This window comes from Neocloeon triangulifer, unplaced genomic scaffold (assembly GCF_031216515.1).
Source record: "Neocloeon triangulifer isolate White Clay Creek 2 clone unplaced genomic scaffold, ASM3121651v1 ptg000006l, whole genome shotgun sequence".
In the NCBI taxonomy this organism is placed as follows: Eukaryota; Metazoa; Arthropoda; class Insecta; order Ephemeroptera; family Baetidae; genus Neocloeon; species Neocloeon triangulifer.
In genome coordinates this window covers 2,144,398-2,170,586 of record NW_026775549.1, presented here as the reverse complement: position 1 = coordinate 2,170,586, position 26,189 = coordinate 2,144,398, and the positions used below count along the sequence as shown (strand labels likewise).

The following is a 26,189-nucleotide window of genomic DNA, read 5'->3' as shown; positions in this document are numbered from 1 at the left end:
CACGAAACGCAAATAGACCAGCAAGCAACACCACCGCACATAACTGCAGCATTGTGCACTTGACTTCAAACAAGCACTTTAGAACTTGAATTGCGGCACTTTTTATCACTCGCTTGGCGAGACGGATGAGTTTATTTTATGCGCGTCGGTGCGCCGCATGTTAATTAATTTTCACGCTTTGCTGTTTACGAAATCGAGCAGTGGAACCTGCTGCTCTCCGATTTGAATAATGCACGCGATTTAAGATTATCTGGTCATTGCAGGGCTAATTGGATTGAACTGACTGGAGAGGTTAATAAAAAAATCCAAAGAAAGTCAATCAATCATAATTTCAAGGATATACAGCTCGTTCCCCTCTCTTTATATAACTCGACAGTTTCAATTCAGAGAAAATTCCAATTTGTGGAACGGACCGTTTTTATTTTTTTAATTATTTGCCTCCACATAACAGCAAGAGTTACGTACAGCGATAAACACGGTCACGTGCATGTTTGCCGAATAAAAATTGTTGTCCATGCTAACAAACACTGCGCACATGTGGAAATGAAATGAGAAAATATTGTCGTCCGGGCAGGGCACAAAAATTCTAGCTGGACGAGAGATAAATATTAATGTAACAAAGCGGCCTCTGGCGCGATACGGGGCAGCAAATTATTTATTACAACACGCTGCAAAAAGCCGCTGGGACCGGCGTGAGGTTGATTTAGACGTCGATATGCATTTGTTCGTATTTATTCAAAACACGGCTTGCAGTTGCGAAAAAACGGGCGAAAATGGCACGAGCGTGCATGCGAACTGCTAATGCTCCCAAATGTGTACCGAGTTGGCAATTAACGACACGGCCCGCGTATACCGAACCAACATGCGCTCGCTGCGTGCGTTTGCGGCAGTTTATTTATTGCAGTGTGTTGCTCTCTCGTCGCACAACGGCAACATTATGCGCGCACGCTGGGCGGCCGACCGAGTAAATTTATATGTATCGCCGAAAATTGTTGCACGAGCGGCCCTTTTGCACGTAATCACATTTAATGGACGTTGAAGCCGAGACCGATTTTGATGCATATAATTTCAAGAAACGTCAACCAGCAAGGTCTATTTATTTTTATTTTGTAGACGAGCTATACAATATTTTACGTTAATTGAAAAATTGATACATTATTATTTATTTTGATAAAATTTCCACGTAACTTCTATTTAAAAAAAAAATTAAATTAAACAATTAAAACACATTTTGTATTTTTTGTTTAATTTTCGATTTTCTTATTTATCTTGAGAGCACTGCAGAGCATTAAAACCAAAATTTAATATATATATTTTTCAAATGTTTATATTAAATATTATAAATCTTCCCAAACATGATTGAATGAAAGCATAATTATACATACATTTTAAAATTCATAAAGTCATTGATTCCTTTCTTATAAGTCCCGGTCAGTGATAAATAAATCTAAATATATATTTCATTATTAAAAAAAAACTTATTTTTCTTTCTTGCAACTTGCAAGGAGAATTTTGAAAATTTGACTGCATTAGTGTGTTATTACAGATTTAGAATTGCCAAATAATATTTCTAACTGATTTAAAATTAAATTTGAGAATTAGCTTATCAACAATTTCCTTTTAAAAAATTCATTACATACTTTCTAATTTTATGATATATGATTCTAGTTTTAAAAATCATGAATTCAATTAAAATAAGTATGTGCACTATTTAAAACTGTAGACCAATTAATATGCCCCGAGTCGATTTATTTTCCAGACGGTAACGCCATTACGAAAAGTTTTGAGATCGCTCGCAACGAGATTCCCTGCACGTTCCGGCGCTAATTTTCGCCCCAGTAAGGTCAAAGTTCGTCTTACTGCCAGAATTTAGGGTGTATTTGCTTTAAAAGTCGGCAGCACCGGGGGCGGCTCCTCCCGCCTCCAGCACCGAGGTGTACAGGAAAACATCAAAAAGCAAGAGTATGGGTTCGGAAAAGTCGGGTGCGCGCCCCAGCTCTGTTTGGCTAATCAATGAGCGAGGATTTCGTTGGCAGATAGAGAGAGAGGGAAAGACTGATTGCCAGCGGATCAAGCGCTCAATTATTCACGTGGCTCAGTTCAATCAGCCGAGGTCACAGCTGTGTGACCTTTCGCAAACAAGCCAGGGGTGGAGAACGCATTCTTCGTTCTTCCTCTCTCTCTCTCGCGCCAGAGATTAAAGCAAAGTTTATTTTGGTTGTACCAAAGCGGCAGGCGAGGTCCTGCGTGTGCGACTTTGAAGCACGAGAGCAGCACACGGCCATGTGTGTGCACCGAGATGAATTATTCATCCGGCAACAATATTAGTAGTGCGGACCCATGCAGCGGCAGCCAGGACTGTAGTGAGAGCTTTTCGCTTGTATGTGTGTGTTGCATAGCTGCGCCCGCCCGCTCCACCCTTCTACTTCTCCAGCGTGGGTTTGCGGCGTGCTAATTGATTTACGAAATAAGCCGAGGGTGAGGTTGTTGTTTGAGCTCGGATTTCGGATACAATGTAGATGAGGGTTGCTTTGCAGTGGTATTGTGTAAGGGAAGGCGACAGACAACTTCCCTGAGCTCTGGTGGGGATTTATTTGCATTAAGAGAAGCTTTTAGTGGCTATAGTTGGTTCAGAAATAATGATCTTTTAATTAAACAAACTTTTACAAGGATGTAGTGCTAGAAACTAGAAATTTTCCCAAATTAATACAAAGATTGTAGGATTTCAGAAGACGGTATATAGTTTTAAACTCATATTTCTGGTTAATTTTATCTTTTACTATTTTTTTTTTTTTAAGTAGAATTTGACAAAGTAAAACCAATATTACCCAGAAAATGTTGAATAGTTAAATGAACAAAACTCGTGGGACTAGAATTTTGTACTTAAAAAAAATGAAGAATATAATTAAATTTTTTTGCTATTTTTTTTTCAATTAAATAATAGTAAATAGTATGCAGATTTATTTTGATTAAAAAAGTTGTAATCCCTAATTTTATTTAGTTATAGAACATTTTTTATTCATTTACTTCATTCTGAGTAAGTTACTAAATAATATTTTATTTAATTGAATCAAGATATAATTTAATGAGAATTTAAAAGCCGATTGCGAGCCTAGCTTTTCATAAGAGATTCAATTCAGATTACATGCAGGTCAGAGAGATTCCAACAGATATTGTAAAAAACGCTGCTTCCAGGCCATATAATTTGGAATCCCATTACCACACCTAGTAGACGGACCTGCTCGCGTTTCCCATTATGACGCACGCTTCGATTTAAAAATTAGGACGGTTTTTTTTACCGCGTGCGGAATTCACAGTTAACAATTTTCAAACCTCAACACGGTGGCGCGACGGAGCCTTAATTAAAACAAATAATAATAATAACGGGTCGTTCTACGCAGCAAATGATAACTTTGCGCGAGGATTACACGCGCGGCGCACCGACCGGGAAAGAATGGGCGGAAAAAATTTGCGACACCGTCTCGTTAACTTTCATGCCCGTCTAATTCCTGTTCATGCAAAAGCACACTCGCGGTGCTTTAAACAAGGAAAATATTTGCCTTTGCTAATGGAACTGTTGCACATAACGCTCTATCTCTGCCGAATTTATTTTCGTAAAAAAAGTGTAATATAAAAAGAAACAGTGGTTTTTCGGCGAATTCGAAGTTGTTGGCAGGCACACCTATAAAGAGAGTGAAGCGCACTAAAAATATATAGCTGGTGACACAAAAACACACATAATACATAAGGTGCACTCTACTCGGACGAATACACATGTCAAAATAGAGAAGATTCGGAAGGGGTGAAGAAAAAATGTTGAGATATAAAAAAATAATTAATTACCTGGCACCAAATACGGACTATGAGAAGGCATAGCTGGCCAGAAGGCTCTTGCATACGAAGATGCGGGGTTAAGTGTAGTGGCAACAGTAGCGGGATACAAGTTTAGTGGATGTCGTCTGCTACTCTTCATAATTACATTACATATCGCGGCTTTCCAGCACAACACACATCGAGAGTACCAAGAATGATTGTATATAAACGATTATTAATTGCCTGTTGGTATTTTTGGTGGTGGTGTAGCGAACAAAACAATATATTTTTTTTTCACATCGACTGAGCGGAAAAACAACGAGGAAGAAACACACCGCACGAGAATTTCTGAAGCTCAGAACTCATCTATAAAAGAACAAAACGGGGAAAAATCCAAATTAATAAATAAATAATATTGAAAACAAATCAAAGAGTAGCAAAACGGCTTGATTTTTTTATAATAACTCAGAAAACGTGTATGTACAAAAAGAGAGAATATATATAGAGACAATAAAAATTTAGAGTACAGTCAAATTTGCAAATCACAACCTCGTGAGTTTTGCTTCCACTGACAGTTGCAAATGCGAGAGAAATGATAAAGAAAACCATACACGTGTGTATAAAAGAATATCAACGAAATTTCAAATCAAACGTGAAAAGAGCCAGAGAGGACAAAGGATAAATAATTCATCGAGAAAAAGCTGGCCAAAACACAGGTTGTTTGTCTAGCAGTTTGCTTTGGTACACAGAGGAAATAATAAGTACACTGCTTTCGAAAAACAAAACTTGGAAAGTATCTAGCGGTGATTTGCTACCATATAGAAATGACAATGAGTGTGTGACCAGAAAATGAATTACAAATATTACAATAATCAACTATTATATTCATAGAAATAGATAAAATAGAAATTAAATATAATACAGTTCGTCCATAAAAACGAGAAATAAAGAACACGAGGATAATTGATAGAGAAATTATTACGAGATAAAAAAAATATTGAACAGATTATCACACGAGAAACGAACGAGACTCACTGATTTTTGAGATAGAAAACGGTTGTGTCCAACAAAATTCGCGAATTTCCGCGCGAGAAAAAACGTTTCCTTGCACACACTCACACTTAAGTAGTAGAATTTGAGGCCAATTATTGGGACTTACGCGGCGGCTGCATATACACGGGATTACGAGCTAACGCGCGCACACGATCCGAAGCGAACACCAAGGCGCATTCGACTGAACGGCGAACGTCGACTGACTCACTCGAGTCGCAGGCGCGAGAGGGGTGTGGCACGAGTGGGGGCACCGCGAGCTCTCTTCCTATAAACTACCACACTTTTCTTGGTGCTCAACACAATAAAACCATAAACATGCCATTCTGTTGCAGCTAAAAGGGACAAGCAAGTACAATTTATTTATACACTTTTTTCGCCACGATAAAAAATACTTTCAACACGCATGTAGAGGATTCTTATCACGCAATTTGAATGAAAAGAATTATACATTTATTATACATAAAATTATATAAAATGTTTTCAAAATGAAAGAGAGATAAAAGTGCCAAAAATTAACCCTTTCAAGTTGTACAAACGAGCGTAGTAAAAAAGTCGTGTATGTAATAATCTCTGCCTCGCTTTTTTGTTCGGTCGTTAACGCGGGCTCCTCATTTCTGTTGAGTGTGGTGCCTGCCAACCGTGCGCTTTATACATATATATTTTTTGTGTGTAGTTAATGTATTCATTGAGCCCCGACTTATCAGCCGCGTGTTATCAAACGAGTGTGTGGGTCAGGGTCGGACTGCGGCGACTGAAAATAGTGGCGATCTAAAAACAGCCGCACGCAAAAGAGGAAGAACCGGAGAGCGAGTTATGCATGCACTTTCATCTTCCACTTTCCTTCCGCTCGCATTTGCATAATTCACCAATTATTATTCCAGATGTTGGTTCGGCCCTTTGATAAATAACCCTTCTGAATTGTTGTTTGAAAAATCCCCTTTTTGTTTGCACAAAATATAATACTCGGAAAATTGATGAGAAAAAATTCAATCTGCCCATTATCTTTTTTGCTGCATCGAAACGGGGCTTAAAATTTAGCCGTGCGGCCATTGTTGTCGGTAATCCTTTTGAGTGGCCGTAGCTGGAACGAGCAGTCCGTGCCTTTCTTTCTCCCCAGGGGTTGGATTTGCATAATTCGTACGCACTCCCACCGCCAGCAGCATTTCGCCCAGGTGTGGGAGAGTCCGAAGCGACATCTATCACTCATCAAAATGCCACTCGCTCGACCTATGCGTCTCTTTCGATCCCACCGCAGGTAAAAAACGCTGGAAAATTATTATGTATGCTGGAGCTGCTTGCGCCGCTGCTGAATATTCAGCCGACGGTCATTTGAAATTAAGATTTCCAGTGACCCTCGTTCGCCGGCTTGCGACACAAAAGGGACCATATTGCTTGAATAAGCTAGTGGCTGCGTGGTGTGTCAAGAGTAGAGGACGCTTGTTGGTGATTTTTTTTTGGCAAATCTGTGCCAAATTGGCTTACAATGTAAAAATAATCATCTTCTTGTTTTTGTGAAAAAAAATACGGTTTTTATTCTTTTTAACGAGCGCACCAGCTGGTTTTTGAAAAAAGTTGGTTGGTAATTAGCGAGGATAATAAAATGCACGCAGCTCAAAACTTTTGTTGAGATTTTCCTCGGCACGAGAATTATTATTTCCGTGGAAAAATGCCGCGCTGCGAAAAATTAAAAGTGCTGCGCTCAACTTTCGCAGCCTGCAGGGGTGAAAAGTTTTCCTTTCCAGCTAAGGAGATGAGAAAGCTTAAGAAAAGAATTTTTCCATGCATATATAGGAGGACCGAAGAAGGCAAAGTTCGCTGGCTTTTGCGTGAAGAATGTGCCGAAATTGTGTTTGACGTGCTTAGTAGAATAATCGGGAAACCATAGAAATGACGCTGCTTTAAAACGGTCCACGTGTGCCGAAAATAAACGCACGCCCTGAAATAGCCTCGGCCAAATAATCGCTGGAAATTAGCATCGTAATGAGAGTGTTATTTGTTTATTAAAGGGGAACAATGCAAATGTTCAGGAGCTTACTTTAATCTGCAGTCACTGTCCAACATCTGTGTTTTTTGTTTTTTTAATCCAGCCTTTCTTTGAAAAAGTCAATATTTCATGCCGTATAGCGTGATTAAAACGCACAAAATGTGGCGGGGGCGAATCATCGAATGTGAGGCGGGGTTGTTGAAAAGTTCGCAGTTCGATCGATGATTAATGGCCCTCATCCTTCGCATAGTAAACCGATATGGAAGGGTTTGCACAGCGATTAGTTCAAATAGAGAGAGGGAAAGAGACGACCAAGGGTAAAAATGGGCAGAATCACTTCAGAATCCATCTCGGGTTACTGAAAATAAGTATGAACCTTTATTAATTTTAAGGAAGATTTTCTTATTTTTGCGCAAACACATAAGGTTTCATTAAGCTGGAAGAGATTTTTATTTAAAAAAGTCACAATTAAAATTCTCTTTAAGTTTGGTTTTTGAGCTAAATGTATTCTTTGATTTTCATTTGCAATTTTTATATTCTGTAGTTGTTGGTTAGGGAGTTCAACTTATAACAGTCAATATGAAAAAATTGTGTTTTCTTGACCAAATAAGGTTCTTTATAACTAAAGAAACATTTAACACATATTTAGTATCTTTTGAGAAATTTTCTAGCTTAAAAATGAAAAGTCTTGGCATTTAAATTTGGATCAGAAGATTGTTATTTTGTTGTTATAATATAATCAATTGACAATTTATAACATTTGTCTCACTTGAAAAAAATCACACACAATTTAGTTTTACATATAGTTTGAACTTTCAGTTTTTCAATAGAACAAATGTCTATTTGAGTTTATGAACCGCAAGCCAATGTTTCGGAACTCGCTTTCGTTTGCGCCTTTAGTTTACGATCTGCAACCCCCCGAGCGAGTCTCATCGGCCGAGCAAACACAGACCCACGCCTCCACCGGACGATCAGAAAGTGCATTACTCGGAGCGGCGTTGTGATCCTTTATTTATTCAGCGAGACAATCTGGTGGTGCGGGATGCTCCAGCGGGGCTCATTATTTGTTTGATTTGCTTTGGCGCGGCCGAGAGAGAGAGAGAGAGAGATGGTTTTTGTCTCGAACGCGCGAGGAGGCGCGTCCCGAACGAACGCAGTCAGGGGTATTTATAGCGAGGCCACTGTCTGTTTCTCTAAACCATGCACTGGAGGGAAAAACTTGCTTAGGATGTGATAGTGTAAACAGTCATGCCATATCTCTCACGTGAGAGACCGTTTTTGTGACTGACGCACGCTCCATTAATCGGGCCGCCGACGTGGGCGCACGCTTTTGCTCTTCTTTTCCGCCGATTTTTAATCTTCGCCGTGCGTGCGTGTGTGTTATTTTTTTGCCTCCTTGGATAAACACCGGCGGTATATATATACGAGACCATCAGTCTTTTTTCGCCCGGCGCACTTTGCTGATATAAGTTTCGGCGAAAACGACCCGTTTCCCAGACGTACATTTAGGCTGATGTGAACGGAGGTGGAAATTCTTCTGACAGCAGACACCGCCGCGTTTTTCTGCACGAGAAAATATACATGAGGAAAAATAAGAGGAGAGCACGAGGTGAAATGGCTCCCTCACTCCATAACGTGCGCCTGTGAAAATAAACCCAAATATCAGTTCGGGAATATTTATTTTGTGCAGTTCATGGCCCCTGAAAAAATACCGAGTGCTGCACACTGATGTCAGGCAAGGTTGCGAACCTTCAGGCGTTCACAATTTAAAAGTCATAAATTCTATTTATTCAGCAAAATTAAAATTTGAAAAAGCAAATACCATTTAAATTCAACATTCGTTGAAATAAAGGAGAAAATATTTTATATTTTAAAGATCGGCACCTTTTTACGAGGTATGCTTGCCATGGTTTTCATCATTTGTTATGTGAAAATAAAGATTACCACTGTGCAGCAAACAAAAACTGTAAATGTTCAGTTTTTGAACCCAATAAACAAATTTCTAAAACTAAAATGTGGTGAACAAATTGGAATGTATCACCTATTCGAATGTAAAAAGAGTGACTTAACACTAACTAAAGCAGCTTCTATGAAAGTTTAGTGCAATTACTACCTCTTCAGTTTTTACTATTATTATATGCATAAACAATTAATATTCATGTATGTGTCTGTATACCGTTGGTATTTAATAAAAAGAATTAATTAATTTTTTAATATCCTTAAATTTCACCAATATTTGAAAGTCAAAAGTTTTGAAATTTATTCAATTCTCTCTGTTTCCCATTTACTGTTTCTGGGTCAGTGAAAATTCATTTCTGAATTTTTCCGCCTAAAAATAGAGCCCACAACAATAACAAAAGAATTTCTTGCAGATAAGTTTGGCCTCTGTTGTGTTGTAAACAAAAGCCGCTTTTTTCAGCGGCATTCGAGCTCATTTCTCTCTTTCTCGTGCGTGTAAAATAACACATAGAAATCAACATTCAATAAATCCCCTTCAGCCGGTGCGGTCAGCTATTATTAAATCGGCTTCGAAGGGAGGTCTCGTATAGCGATCGCTGCACTTGGCGCGCGTCTAATTAAAGTAATCTGCGAATTGCGTGCCGTCGGGGGAAAATGCCAAGTGAGCAGGCGAGAGAACGAGTGGTGGCGGCTCAGAATTAAAATAGCAAATACGCGCAAGAAGAAGCAGTGCGATGGCATGCAACACAGCAATTCGAAGGGCCGAACGTACGTCTCTTGACTTCCCCGAACACAATAAAGAGACCAGAACCCTTTCTTCTTCTTCTTCTCGCCCAGGCACTCGCCCGATAGTCCAATAATGCTGCATGGCCTGTGTATGTGTGTGCAGTTTATTTTTAGGGAGCCATTAAACGTCGACCGCGCGATATTGGGCCCTTGTTCTTTTTTTCCGCAAATCACATATACATACATAGTAGGTCCAGCCCGACCGACCGCCCCGCCGGCTAATGGTGCGCATTTGCGGAATGCACATTTTACGATATGGGCCGGGGGCACACACAGTTTTAGAGCCAATTCCAAAACTAATTTGCTGGACTCGCATGATTTTATATTTGAAACGAAATTGGCCACTTTGCTTTTTTGTTAAATATAAATAAATTTTGTTGTATTTTTTCCAACTTTGCCTGGTTATATTTGGGTGAAGAATAATTAGATTACCCTTGATGACTTATATTTGAGTTTACTAGTAATTCTAATATTTAAGTAATAGACAAGCTTCAAAATATTTGGGTTTTACATCCAATTATTTGATATATTTGTTTCTAGCTATACTAAATGTCAATGAGTGCCTTACATGCCTCAGACTAATTTACTTTGCTATTTAAATTTCGTGGCAGGTGAAGTTAGCCTGGGACCAGATCAGTCATTTGAATTGCCATCAGTGGTAATGCTATTTGTGTGTACATAATTTAATGATTTATAAATCTATTAATTCGTGATAACATCTGCAATAGCTACATAAACTGCGACAATAGGATTCATTAAGAAAAAACATTGAAATACATAGATTCGATTTAAGTTTTAATATAATTTTTTTTTGCGCAGTTAAAAGTAACACTTACTTTTAATTTTTATGTTGTACACCATATTATAGTTCAAAACAAAATTTCTTTACAAACACAATTATAAAAGTTGAATAGTAAAAAATATGAAATTTAGTAATCTTTAATAATATTTTATAATAAATTAATATGATGTAAAATATTAATTGAAATATATTTAAAGTAAACATTATTTTATTTTCTTTGTATCGCATTCTTTTATAAAGAAAATTTACCCATTGGGACTTTCAGCCACCATATAATTGTGTAATTGTCATACGCTATTTCTACGTCCGCGTAATCCAATTATCCATACCAGAGGTCGGTCCATTAGCCTGAAATTTGTGGCACAGCACGAGAGAAAGAAGCGCGGCGTTTTCCTTCATTGTCTCACTCACCCGGCCTAAAAATACACGCGCGCCCCAATGAGCCCACAACTCAAAACACAAAAATGTCAGAGCGAGCGACAAAAAGTCTAGCAACTTGTCGCGTGCTGTGAACCCTTTCTTTTCAAACTCGCATTTGATGTGCGACGGGTTAAAAAATGCATTAAAAATCAAATTAACTCTGTCGGCAATTTAAAAGTCGTAAATAATTTTTCAAAGCAAGTTAATGTATATAAAACGTCTGGTCTGGTGTGTAAATTTGGCGCCGCCGTCGATGAATGAATGGGCCGCTAACATTTCACTTTTCTCGGTGATGCGGCTCGTTTCCCCATTTGTTTCCTCGGCGGTGGTCCACTGCCCACTATTTCAGAGATAATTAACTCGCGCCAACCAACGTAAAAACCGACGCACAAATTTTGGCACTGCTCTTCGAACCCAACACGCCGACGAGGAAAAAAAATTGAGAATCAAGTCTACAATTCAAGCGGCGAATCAGAGAGAATCAAACGCGACACGAGGATGTCCTTCTTATAATAAAAGTGCTTGTACTCGAGGGGGTAAGTCGCTTATTGTATGTGCGAGCAGCGATTTTGTCTCCGTGCTCTAAATTACCAAGATGGCCCGCGGCCAAGAGACGATTCGCACGCACTCGCCGAGATTGTTTTATTTTCTAATGGGCGACAAAGGGAAGCGAAAAGCCTCAATTAGGAAGATTAATTCGGTCCAGACTGCTTCCAATTAAAGTTACGAGAAGGAGGCCGGCGACGATTTAATGAATTTCTCCCGGCCAGCTATTAATTCACCCAAGAAGGGTTGTTTTCTGTACTCACCATTTCTATTTTCACTATCCGCAGGCTTCATTTGAATTGGGTGATGCATCTGAAACACAAAAGCAGAAAATTTAATTATATTTTTTATTTTCAAATTAATTTAGAAGGGAAATTTAATGAGAGCGTTTTTGCTCTTTTGCATCTAATTGGGAATTGCATTTTTTTTTTCATTTGCTGAGTAAGGCTTTTGTGAAAATATGTTTTGACGAAAATGTTAATTCCTTAAAGACTCCTTTGAAGCTTTCAAGCGTCATTTATAATAAAAGAGGCTTTCTCTATCTTCAAAGGTTTGGAGATGGCGGAGAACTGGTGTTTCGTCCGTCGACTTTGTTCTTCTGCCGAGCGCTCCATCAAAGGCGCAATTTGGGATAAACAAATTTAAGATGAAAAATGATTAAAAGACTTTTGACCTTTGCCCCTTCAAAATGAAACAAATTTAATAATCAAATAAGTGAAGGGAAAAATTTGAGAATCATGTTTAGAGAAGTGGATTTTTTTTTCAAACTTTCTTTGAGTTTTAAGGAGAAAAATAAGTGTATAAAGGAATGTGGAATAACTGTTATCATCTTACTATAACAGTTTAAACAGCACGATAAATTTGTTTTATACCTTTTAAAATAAATTTTAATTTATTTATTGTCTCGCAATTCCTCATTTAAACTGAATTAAACACAACTTTAGAATGTTTTATTTATTTATATATTTTTATTTAAACATTAAAAAGATTAAAAAAAATTTATTTGAATTTTGTTTTTGAACTGAATGTTATTTAATTTTTTACCCTAAAAAGCTTAATATGTAAATAAAAAAATATATTATTTCAACAAGGTATAATACTTAGGAATCGCATTTAATCACGCATTAATGTGAATATTAGGATACTTAATTGCTTCGCTCTGTTCTTGGTATCATAATTTAAGATTCATGTCTGAATAAATGATCAAAATATCTATTTATTAATCATGTGATTAATCGTTGATATTATTAAAAGAAAAAGAAATGTGACAAAAAATATGATTTCAGGCATATTTTGAATAATGTACTTAAAATGTGGTTTTTAGATTGTCAAAAAATATTAAAACATGAAGTTCATAAAAATTACATATTCATCAGGTTGAAAATCTTTTAACTCTTAACCAAATCGGAATACATAAAATATTTGTTTTTAAAATATTTTTTTCCAACAGGAACAAAACCTTCAGCTGATTTTACTTGTACACATTAATTAATAATTATGCTCATTCTTTTTTTCTTAAGCCGCAAAACCAACACGTTTCGACATCTCAATCATTCAGCTGGAGCACCACCAATTCATTGGTTAGTGGCAGGCGAGGGTTGGTAATGGACTGCTAATTAATCAAAAGGGCGAGACAGGCAGGCGCGGGGGGTCGCGTGCCGCTCTCGATTCATAATGTTTGACTTGCAGGTTCTCGCGTCAATAATTCAGGCGGGGGCTGCTGCCGGAGATCGCGCAAATAATACAAATTTGACGCGTAAAAGAAGCGCACAAGTCAAACACAAGGCTGCACATTAATGTAAAATAAGGGTCTCTCGGAGGGGATTAAAATTAGAAGAGGCGGTGCTGAATTATTCAGGCCCGAAACTTTTCTTGCCTCTCTCTATGAAATATACATACGAAATTAGGCTGGAAGAACAAAACAGAGAGTGATGGACTCGGCGCGGCCCCACGACGGGAAAATGCGTTCTGATCGATTGCATCGCACGCTCGATGGCCATTATTTATTTAGTTCCTCCTTCCACCCTCTCCGGCCGGTTTCTCGGAAAGGACCCTTTGCCTTTTGTATTGCGAAAAAGAACAAGCAGCGTGATGGGCGCCTGAATTTTTCATGTGCACGCCGTCTCACGCTTCTTTTAAAGCTACAGACTTGGCTTATTAATATTCACAAAGGCGGATTCATCACAAATGCTCTTATAAGTGGGGAAAATTTAGACCTTTACTTTGGCTTTTGGTGTGAAACTTTTTTCGGTCAATTCTTCTTCAAGATATTTTTTAATGACCTAAAAGAATGGTAGTTTTAAATTGATTAAGAACCATTTTTTTTTTCATAGACAAGCTTTATGTGAATTTTAGCAATATTCATCAATTCCTTCGTGGTAAAAATGACACAGAGTTTTTAACCGAGTGTGGCAGTTAAAGAGTGGATTTTTTTTACAATCGATTGAGAATCGATACAGCGCAAAAAATTTAATAAACAACACTTATTTCAACAGTAAATCTGGAAAACTATAAATGTTTACATAAAACTTGAAGTCTTGTGGATTTTAACAAGAAGGATGCAATTGAGCAGCTTTTCATGGAAAATTAAAAAAAAAATTGCACATTTCTCACAGATTTGTTTTTTTTTTACTATAAAAGAATTAAATATTGCCTTTGTACAAAATGCAGGTTTTCATTTGTTTGAAGAATTTAGCAAAGTTAACCAATTTGAAAGAAATAAGAAAATTCAAAAGGGGAATAATTTATTTTGGAAGAATCCATTCTTCTTGGGGTTAATATTTGAATTTGAAAAAATATTTAATTTAAAATTTTAAGTTTGTTAATTTCAAGCGTCTCTTGTTTCATTTTCATTTTAACACGGAAGTTCTCTCACCATTTCCTTATTTCCAGGGTCAACAAGGGCATAAATGCTTCTCCTGTAGCGAAACACGTCCATTATGAAGGAAGATTGAAACGCAACTGCACTCTATGCTCTCTCGCAAACAACCTCGGCGATACTGTTTGCGAACCTCGAAATGAGCTGCGAGACTTTACGACGTGTTGCGAATTGTGCAAAAAATATAAATAAAGCTGGCAGCAAAAATCCTCCTCCCTCCACCCGCGACCCAGAGCATAAGGAGCTCTTCACTTCAGTCGAGTGCTCGGCGAAAAGGCCTCCAACATACATGAATGAGCATGCGTATGAAAAGGCCAGAGTCATCATCTTTTGCACGTGGACACCCGAGACGCACATCATAATTATTGCATGATATGAAATAAAACCACTAGGGAAGGTGGAACGGGAAAATTAAATTCGAATTATTATGAAAGAGAGAAAAAGCGGAAACGCCTAGTCACGGTAATAAATACTTTCAGCTTCTTGATGCGCCGACCTTGCGAAGATCAACATGTGTATTTTTTTTTTTGCATCGGCGGCTGGAGATGCTGAGATTCTTCATAAAATGATCATTGTTTTTATCGCGCCTCTCCTTCTACGAACATGCAAGACGTGTAATTAGGCGTAAATTATAATGCAGCAGCATCGTGTTGAAGATGGAATGATCAGATGCCAAACGAGTTTTGCATCACGTCCAGGAGCAATTAATTATTGTTTGTCTCGCAATCACGCTGACGGTTATTTACCTTTTAAGACAAACATTCAGTCTATCAGATTTCCAGTAGAAATTTTACAAGACGTTCTTATTTCATACACCTTGGTCATAGTAAATAACATAATATTGGAAAAATGGTTAATTTAAAATTATTTCGTGAATTTAAAAACCAATATCCAATATTTTCTTCTTCTGATAATCATTGTCTAAAATATAATAAGTTGAATAAAAAATTGTAAATTTTTTGTGAAAACCAGCATAAAAAAAACATCAAGCAAATTTGACAAATTGTGAAAATTTTAAAGAGAACGAAGGAAGAATTTAATTTTCATTTAAAATTGTATAATTATGGATATTAATATAAAATTTCCAACGTTTATGACATCCCAAATAAGTGCTAATAAAGGGGGTTTCTATGAGAATAATATTCTTAATGAGAAAAAAGTTTATGAAGCCTTTCTTTAAAAAAAACAATCAAAAATTTAATACACTTGCAAAAAAATGGCATTATAACATATTAATGTTTAATACTTTAATTTGATTTATATTATCTTTTCTAAATAATATGTATCATGTTTTATTGTAAGTTTAAGAATTCTGTTTGAAACATACATATATTTGAACAATTTTTCAAATATTTCACTTGAATAAAGTTACAAATTAATTACGCAGGAAATATAACAGATGTGCATAATTTTTCCATCTTAAATCTCACACCAAACAATTCATTATTCAACAAAAAGTCTTTAGTCTGAGTTGAGCCTTCGTCAGCTCGTTTTGACTTTCCTCTTCGCCTTGTCTGAATACACGGCAGAAAGAGAAATTCCAGTGCATGTGTGAGAAGCGGATGCGCTCGTGAGCAATCGACACTTTGCTCAAAACGCAAAGTACGCGCAAAATGATTCTCTGCTTGAAAAGTTCGTGTATTTTTGTGGCGGGGGTCATTCTTTCAACAAGTCGCATCATTACCGGCGCTGCTGCTGGACGCGTGCAGGTACATAAATACACACATCGACAGCGGCCATTTCAACCCTCCGATGATTCTATTCTTATGCAAAAATATTTTGGCCGTCGTTCAAAGAGAGACGAAAGAGCAGCGGGCGAGCGAGAGGCGAGTGAAAAATCGCCCGACAATGACTTGTTGGTCGCGCATTTCGCGGATGCTGTAATTGAACGCGATCGGCGCGCATGATCGGTCCACGGACAGATTTATGAGCTCGCGCGACATGAGAAAGAATCAAGATCGAGACGTTGCAAACACATAAACTGCGGCTTTATTGCGAGCGAGTTAATGCGAGAATGAGTTCATGACTCACGAAGGCCACTTGATAAGATTATTATATAATATATCAAGACCGTGGTGATAAAACAAAATATTGTTGTAAACAATTACAAAGTAAAAAAAAAAATTATTTATTCTTCTGGGCCAGGACAAATATTAAAAAAAATTTTAAAGAGAGCAAAATTAATATAAATATTTAATATTTCCAGTTAAAACTCAAATTGATAACAATACTAAAGATGGCACGCAGAAAAAAGTAAAATTTTCATATTTTTTTCCATGGTATTTTCCTATATTTCCAGTATATTCCAAGGCATAAGTGTGGATATTTTTTTTTTAAATATAAGAGTATTAAAAGACGCAAACAAATCTATGTCTTATCAAAATGTGAGTTATGCTCCATATTTTTCCAATTTATATGTTCAAAGTTTCATAAAATTTGAAACTATAATTTTTCACATTGAAGACATCGTCTGAGATATAAACCTGATTTCATTTTTCTTATTTATTTATAAGATTATTGAATCTGTAATAATTAAGTTTAATCGTTTTTAATTAGGCTCTCACAAGCAAAATGTAACACCTTGTTAGATTTGTGGTCACCTACTGGTCACCGGATCGAGGAAGAGCAGCTCGGGACGGTGGCGGCGCCGGCCGATCGGACCAAGTCAGACGTTCACTCTGGTTGGCAATTGTGCCGTCGGCCAACAGGTGCTCGGCGGCGCTGCGTGCGAGCCCAAGTGCGGCCCCGGCGTCGCGCCCTCTCTGGCGGCGCCGACCAGAACCATTTGCTGCGAGAGCTTTGAACGCGGCGAGGGAGATTGTTTCACGCGAAACGAATGGCCCATCAAAACGTCATGTTTCGCACACACGCTGCTGGGCTGCAGCGGCGAATCTGACACGCAGCCGTGCTTTCATTCGCCGCTGAAAGGCCGTTTGTTTCGTTGCGAATAATGTATGGGTGCTGCGCGAGAGAGAGCACACAGTGTTTGTGTTTTGAAATTAATTTATGTGTCCGAGAGATCCGTTTTGGCGGCGGAACAAAAATTTTAAAGGGCAAAGTACAAAGTACTTTTTTGTAATCAATGCTCTAACTGTGATAAATTTATTGAGCAATGTAAAAGATAAAACTTTTCATTAAAAAAAAACTTATTAAAAATTATAATAATTTATTATTTTTAAATCATGATGTTTAAATTTTATTTTTTTTTTTATGAAGTTTTGTTTAATATATTTATCGTTTATAAATTTCATTCCTTTTTACTGAAACAAAATAACTTTTGTAATTAATTTTTTTTCCATAAAAATTGTTTATATTTATTTGCAGTGCAATCAAACTGCACATGAATGAAAATCATTAAAATAATTATTTCTCTGGACTGTTCCTTAAGTGAATTTTTATAATGGGATTATCATTTTGATTCTAAAACCTAAGTCTGTAACTACTTAATGAATAAATAATAAATATATAATAACGAGTGATCATCAAAATAATAGAGCATTATTAAGGAACAATGTAAATTACCTGAAGAGCAATTTTATTTTTTAATATTGTAATTCTTTCATTACATTTTTGTTGTAAATTGAAATCTTTCAAAAAAAACTTTAGAGTGCGTATATTTTGTATGTCTTAAGTAGCCCAGCTTTTCCATTTGCGGATTTGGCGCGGGTGGTATAAACAAAATTGTGCTGCACCGTCGGAGCGTGAAATGGCAGTGGCGCTGATTCGGCGTGGCATAATAATGGCGAGAAAGCTCTCGGGTGAAAATGCGCGCGGCGAGCGGAAATTCGGAGTATGCCATAATGTTCTGCTCGGCTAATACATTTTAAGCGGCTTGCTTGCCTCTTGATTTCCAACTTTTGACAGCCAATGAGTCGGTAAGCTGATTTATTCAGCGGCGCAAAGAGCGAGAACGCGCGGCGCCAAATTATTCTTGATGGATAACACTGGAAGCTGCTACACGTGTCGAACGAAGAAAGGCTTTTGCGAAATGGATTGGCGATGGAGCGAAAACATCTTCCACTTTTCTCCACGTTTAATCTCCTTAGAAGCAGCCGAAATATTACCCTCTCGAAAAATATGAAAATTTTCTTCTCGACGATGGAAAGTCAATTATTCAGAGATTGAAAGATGAAAATTTATTGAACTGCATCTCTTTAAAAAGGAAGGGAAATGCATTTTTTTTTTTTACGACTTTTGATTCCTATTCTGCACCCCCGCAATTTATGACTGGAATTTTTAAGGCGGTGTATAAAAATACCCTGATATGTGTTCGGCGGCCATTAAATTTTAATAGGGCTGCCAGAGAGCGGAACACGCGAGAAAAGAGTGATATCGATGTTCGTCTCCGACGCCGCTGCATTTTTATTACAATTGGAAATTGATTTGCGCGCGTCGGGCCAAAGTGCTTTTTAAGAAATTGAGAGCGAGCGTGAAGGCAATTTGCCTGATTCAATCTCGCGCGCGCCGTTCTGGCTGAGGGAATAAGTTGAGTTAGTAGGGTAACGATATGATTGAAATTTGATTGAAAAATTATCCCTTCTTGGCTAACTGCACAAAAAAAGTTTAAATTTTAAACATATTTATTTTGTGTATATTTTAATTTATTATATTTTTTGATCATTAATTTTTTTTTTGATAATATTTTTTCAGAAATAATTTATCAATTTTATTTTTTATTTTCAAAATTATATTACAATTTTTTTTTATTTAACAATTACATCAAAAATACTTTTGATTAATAACACAAAATATTGATAATATGTAAAATGTTTTATTATATATACTTTATAGTCTATATTTATAATATTCACATATTCAACAAAAATTTCATTTGGCACAGCTTTCAAACGCAATTAATTCTATATTATGAATAAATTTTTAAATTTATCTAAGAAATAAATATTATCTCAAATTATTGAGAAAAATTGTCAAAAAAAATCTCTGGCTATGAAAATGGAAAATCAATCCATCAACAAGCAAGGTGCATAAAGCGATGGCGAATATTTGTAGAAGTAAAACACCAAAGATAAGCGCTAGGTTGGCAAAAATCCCAACTGACACACGCGTTTCATTCCACGAACATTTTACGGTGTGCTTGTGTGCGCAGAGAGCATTTTTTTTTGTATATCATCAAGAGGAAGTAGAACGTCGGCCTCCGCCGTTCTGGCGGAAAAATTTCAGCGCCGGCAAAAGAGACGAAGCGATTTTTTTTATTATTATTTTCATATTCAAGGGGGCGCGCGCCATTGTTTTACACGTCAAATGAATTTTGATCACATCAGCATGAAATAAAAAGCGCGAGGTGGAAAAAGCGGGCGGTGATATCTGAATTTCCGTTTGACGTGTGCTGATTGACAGACTCGTGCACGTGACGTGAAAGATTTTCAATAACCCCGGCCGCGGGAAAATTGAGTGGCGGAAAAGCGCCCCCCCCCCCACCCGCCCCCGACGGCATCTGAACGCGAGCGAGCGAGTTGTTGCTTCGTGACCGGAGGCAGGCGCACCCCTTTATGGAGCACCTGTCTGGAAAGTCACGCTGTTCGTCTCTTAATTAACGGATTTGATTTTATATTCATTCTTGCACGTCAGCAAAGGAACGGCGTGTTTCACTCGGATGATTTCAATCCAGTCAGAAGTAATCAAACATCACATAAAGGTTGCTCAATCAAGGTTGAATCAATCTCCAAAATTATCTTATTGTTAGTTCAATCAGATCCTAAATTTAAAAAATATATTAGAGTGAATTAATATATTTTCCTATATTTTTTTTTTATATTTTTTTTTCAAGGAATAACCAGGGTTAAATAATCTATTCACAAATCATACACATCCATGCACAGAGATCCACAATACAAAGTATAATTAAATATATTTTTAACTTCAATCCTTGAACGTCTGTTAATTATATAATATGGTTGATCCAAAATTTGTTAAAAATTCAGTAAGTACAACAAAATTTTCAGATTGCTTTGGTAAGGAATTTTTTTTTAAAGAATTAACTTAATAAAATATAATGATTTAATTCAATTATAATAAATAAAATCACTAAAAAACAGAATAAATAAAATAAAAGTTAGGATATATAATAAAATATTTTTTATACCTTTTTTTGTTTTGTATGATATACTTGCATAATAAGGAGGATAAACTTGCCATTACATGCTACATTTTTGTCTAGGCTATTGATGCGAGACATCATGCATTCATTTTTACTTACTTGCTATTGCTTAAAAATTATAATTAGCTCAATAAAAACTTGACAAATTTTGAGGATAATAGAACAAAAAAATTTTTGGAGGAAAAATTAGACAATAAAGAAGACATAAATTGGCATCAATGAGAGCTTTACATCTTTGTTTAAGATTTGTTATAAATAGAAAACTAAACTAGCTATACCAGTTTTGATCATGGTCTGCAACCTCTTTTTACGGGCATTTTAATTTGACTTTTAACACGACCTTGTTTTAATTGAAGCTCTGCTTCTTTCGTCGTTTTTTTGTAAAACTCGAGCCGGAATTGGCAGCCACACAATTGGTTCACTTCGCGGTTCACCTCGTGTCTTTCGACGAAAATTGCGCGGCTTCTTCATTCTTATTTTGTGTTTGCAGCGGAAAAACGGGCGGAGAATTTGCTGCGCCGCCGAGCAGAATAAGAAGGGCTGTCGGTGCGCACTCGGCGGCTGACACAGTTCCGCCGAAATGCCATTACATTACACACGCACAACACACAGCGAGCGGCTTTCAGCAGCCAGTAATTCATTTATTGATCTCTGATAAGGATGTGGCGACGGTGCGTGAGCCGCCGCCGCCGCCGCTCGCCCTCCTCATTTAATAACTCCATTTGCTGCGATTCTGGCTCGGCGGAACATGAATAGGCTCTCTGGCTCCGGGATGCACTCCCACTCTAGCGATGACACTCTTAATTTATTTTGCCAACGTGCCCGACGTTAAAATCGATGCAATCACCGCGTAAAACTTTGTGCGGCGCTCGCGAGATTTCACCAATTTTCCAACAAGAAATTTTATTTTAGGACATTATATTTTTGATAAAAATCATATTCAGAATTATTGATATTGTGCAATGCATTTTTTCAATTTAATGTAACTGAATTTAACATTATTGTTACTTTTTTCTATCCATTGCTACCGAAAATTTCCATCAAATAAAAACAATTTTTGGGAGGCAAATATTGCATTGTTGGACAAAAAAGGCACAACCGTAAAAACCAGCTGCGGTTGACTTTGTTTTCATTCTTTCAACTTTCAAGAATCGCAGGAAATGAAATATGCATTCTAATTTTTTCGATTAGATTAATAAATCTTTAATTCTTTAAAAAATTTGCATATTAAAACATTGTTTTATTATGCAGTTTGCTTTGCTTGCTACTTTTTTAATACTTAAAAGATCTTTTGAAGAGAATTGCAATAACAATAATTATTTCATTATTCTGACACTTGATATTAATTAGAACTAAAGATACATACCACCAACAGATAATGTGTTTACAGATAAGGGATTGTTAGACATTAATATTGTTTTAATTTATAATTTAATTAAATGAAATACAAGTTGTATGAAAAATATAAAATAATGCTTTTTCAACATTTTTAGTAACACTAACATAAATGAAAAAATAAAAATGGAAAATGAATATTTAAATAAATATAAATTTATAAATTATAATATTTTACTTAAAGAATTTAATGTTCAAAAGTTTTAAGGAGCAAAAATTTATAAATTAAAAATAAATAACTTCTTGTATTATTTACGCAGTTGTAATTTAAGAATAATTTAACGATGAGTAAATCTGGTAATAAAAGAATGAATTGTTCAGAATTATGCGACCAGCGAAGCAGATTTGCGTGGCAGGTTGCCTACTGTCACTCCCGCAGGCGCCTAGTCGCACGATCGGGAAAGTCATTGGTCCAAAATATTAAAGACTCAAACGTTTTTTACTCTTGCCTTGGCGCACTGGCGAGAGTGAAACGATCTCGTTATGTTTTCGTTGCCGAATCCGCTCGACCGGCGACACTAATATAATCCGGAGCGAAAATAAAGAAGCCGCCGGTCCTTTCGCACTGTCAACAGGTCCTTCGCGAGTGCTCCTTACAAAATCATGAGTTGTTTTTGCAGCATGAGTGTGTTTGCGCGCGCCCCACTTGTTTACACTTTGGCAGGGCCCCAAAAACGATATAATGATGCCCATTTTTCGCTGGACGCGCGAGTGAGAGAAGAATTCTCACTCTGGCTGATCCGCACGCCTCGCTGAGTGAGTTGCGCACTTTTTCGCACCGTCGGCCACGGGCACCGATAAATTTCGCTTGGATAAATATTTTGTCTTGTCGTCGCGGTGCTCAGGAAAAAAACGAAGAGACAGAAAAAGCAGAGCTGCTGCTGGAAAACACGGAGCCTGAGAGGTTCTTCAACGAAGCGTGACAATTTTTATTTATTTCAAGGGTCTTGTGTTTCTTGGAAATCAGTCTTTTGCAGACAAGGACGGTGTGTGCTAAAAGTGAAACTGATGACATTGTGTGGGAAGAAATATTTACCAGAAAGTTTCACAAAAAAATATATGAAAATCCAAACCAAAATTAAACTCCTTAGGGTATCAAAATTTCGGGTTAACGAAAAAATAATTTCAAAAAAAAAAAAAAAAAAAAAAATAAGAACGAATTTGATTTTTTTTTTTTTTTTTTTTTTGATATTTTGGTTTCATTTAAAAAAATTTATATTTTTAAATTTTTTACTGGGAAAATAGGCAATTAACTTATTTTGATTAATTGCATTTTATTTTTAAGCAAATTATGGACAGTTATAAACTTTTTGTGAAAAGTAGACTTATTTTATTATAACTTCTACTTTTCAGAAAATTTGCACCACATTTCGACTCTTTTTTCCTAATTTTCCAAAAACTTTAGTTTTGTTGGCGTTTTATGATTGTTCACATTTCAAGACGCAAAAAATTATAATTTTTTTCTCCAGGAAAATATTTTCATAAAAAAAAACTGTTAATTTATCGCTCCCTTTCTAATTTCCTGCAGAAATTTTCACTGATCTATCTATTGAACTAACTATTATCTTTAAATAAAATCTATAACCAATTTTGTAAGACATGGAGAATATTAATTTCGTAAGGAAAATTTTTATATTTTCATCTAGGCTTTCTAATTTTAATTTTTTGATACTTACAATTAATAAAAATCATTAAAATATTTAATGAATTTTCAGTAAATCCACCAGGATGATGAAGATACCAGCCGTCCGCAAAATGATATAATGAAATTTTTGCGAGACCCCGAGTTGGGATTTATTGCTGCCGCGAAATTTTCATATGCAAGTGGTGTACACGGGGTGTGTGTGTTGCTTTTGCCCGGTCGAAATTGCATATTTACGTGCGGTCAAAATTCCGCAAAAGCATATAACAAACGCGAGCTTTTGCTGGCAGGCCGGTCGGGTCGGCGGGAGGAGGGCAGGTTTGTATCTCTGGGATATATGGCGCTGCGGTCGGCTGTGTTTGAAGCAGTTTAATGTAATTTCATTGTTCCTGCGGGATTTATAATTACATCCTATTTTGTTTATTTCATTTGGCCGCCCATGCTCGCTCTCTCGCTTCAGCACCGCCAACGATAATTCAAGCTTTTTGCACTCTGAAAGGGAACGCACACGCCTCCTCCCAAATGGCTTTTAATCTACACTTGAAATAACACACCACGCATTTTTTTTTTGTAAATACCGATTGCCTCTCATTGTTAACACAACTGATAGAAGAAAGACCAAGGAGTTTATATCAAGTGTAGATCCTCGAACAAAATCCTTATCCTCATTATTGCACTAACTATTTTACTTTGATGTTGACAAGAATTTTTTCCCCATTTTTTTTTCTACTTGCAACTGATAAATTTGATAAATTTAATACAATCAACGTTTAATAGGGCGATTTAATGAATTTCATAGCGCTTGAATGGAGAATAAATAAATTGAATAAAATTAAATAATTCCGTCAAAGATTGCATTATAAATTTACTAGAAACTTTAGCACAAAACACATTAATGTAAAACAGAATAATTATATTCACTGGTAATATCGGTTTCCGACTATACAAGGATTTTTGTATGTTCATAAATAATACAAATTTTATTTGAAAAATATTTGAATTGCTGAATGTAAAAAGAGCAAAATACAAACATACTTTTTTTATGGTATGAAACAAGCTATTTAGATTTTTTTTTTAAGTTCTTTTAAAGAATACATAAACATTTATAGTATAAAATCCAGTGATAAATTTGAGTTCTTGTGGTTAGCTAATAGAATATAGTTAATTTATTAGAAACTTATTCTTTCAATAGAGCTGGAATTTAATTTAAACTGATTAGTTGCAAGATAAGAAAAATTTAATAAATATAACTGTCGATTTATTTAAATTGATGCTCCAAAATTACATCATTTCATTAGCATTATTAATTTAATCAATCAAAATTGATTAATTCTTCACCTAATCAAACAAATGTCAAACTCAAATAATTTCAGGCCCAATTGATTTGGCACCGAAGCGGAAAGCTCCTCTCTCTCTGTCCGTCAGTTGTCAGCAGCCCAATCACAGAAATCAACAACACACTCCTGGCATAGCGAATGCAAATCAATTCAAAATTAGACGAGGGTGTACGTTTGCCTAGCTGCTGAGCAATCATCGTCTAGCCGCAGCCAAGGTCTGGTCGCATGCATTCGCGTCGGTGGCCAGAAATGTAATTATTTGCCTGCTTGTTGCAGATGCGGGAGCTGCGGTTGTTGCCAATTTCGGATCGTGGCTCGCAAATATAACAATAATGATATGTCCAATAGAAGTGCCTACGCTGCTGCTGGCATCAGTCATCCTGACCAGCTCATGCGCGCGCCCGAATAAATGCCGCCTAATTTGTGCTGCGGCTGAATTATGAATGACCCTGTCGGCGGCTCGGATATTGTGGCTTTTGGCATTGTGTGCTGCCAAGGTACTGCGTTTCATTTGCATTATTCCTGGTGAGGATGGCTTTCATAGATACATAATATGTTCAAAAATAATGAAAAGTGTCGTCACTCGCCATTATTTTTAAATTAAAATCAATTAAATTCCTCATTTTGGGTGATATTCGCCGTTTATAATTACAGAAAACCAATATAATATCATCTTAATTAATATTACATAGCGTTTAACATAGGTTAAAACCGACAGAAAATTATAAACTTACAAATTATCGAGAAATCAGTGAAATAATTTGAATGCAACAAAAATTATTCTTTATCTTTTATTGCTATATTTGTTTTAATTTTTAAATGTAAAAATTTACATCACATAAACAGAATTAACTAAATTTTTATATTTATTGATATATAATTAAATTTTTGTATTAATTTGAAATTCAAAAAATATTTCTAATATCTATCGCAAATTGCATGTTTTACCCACCTCAGTAATAAAAAGCTAATTACAATTAAATACTTTAAACTCATAAATAAGCAGAACACTCAATACTAAACTTATATTGACATTGTCATCACAAAGTCGGATCCACGAGTTGATGTTACAATTTTGCCTGTCTGTTCTTATTTTCTGAAGGTCAAGAAAATATAATTTAATTTTCAAATTAAAATACTCAGGTGGAAACATAAAAAGGAATTCTGGTGACCTTGAATTTATTTCAAAAACTGTTATTAATTTCGGTTTTATGTAACTGACAAAACTAAAATAAAAACCTTAAAAAGCCAAATTTACTGTCGAGGTCAAAAATTTCATTAAAATAAAAATTGCCATGTCATTAGAAACCAATTGCTTTTCTATTATTTCAACTCGCGTCAAAGCGTGAATGGAGAGCTTTTTCAAGGCAGTTCAGGTTGCAAAAAGCAATCACGCGGCCAAAGAAAAGAGTGGGCGCGCGAAACAGGACACCATCGTCGGACATTACTATTGCAT

The 26,189-nt window shown here is 36.2% G+C and overlaps 1 protein-coding gene across 10 annotated transcripts in view; it reads right to left on the bottom strand.

The window, feature by feature from the left end:
* Positions 1-26,189, bottom strand: part of LOC132194337 (CUGBP Elav-like family member 2) — a 277,639-nt gene that overhangs the window by 40,475 nt on the left and 210,975 nt on the right. For all 10 annotated transcript variants that reach the window (XM_059615532.1, XM_059615531.1, XM_059615534.1 and 7 more), the window contains one exon: positions 11,627-11,675. In XM_059615532.1, coding sequence (XP_059471515.1) covers positions 11,627-11,675 — 49 coding nt within the window. The remainder of the gene's footprint in view (positions 1-11,626; positions 11,676-26,189) is intronic.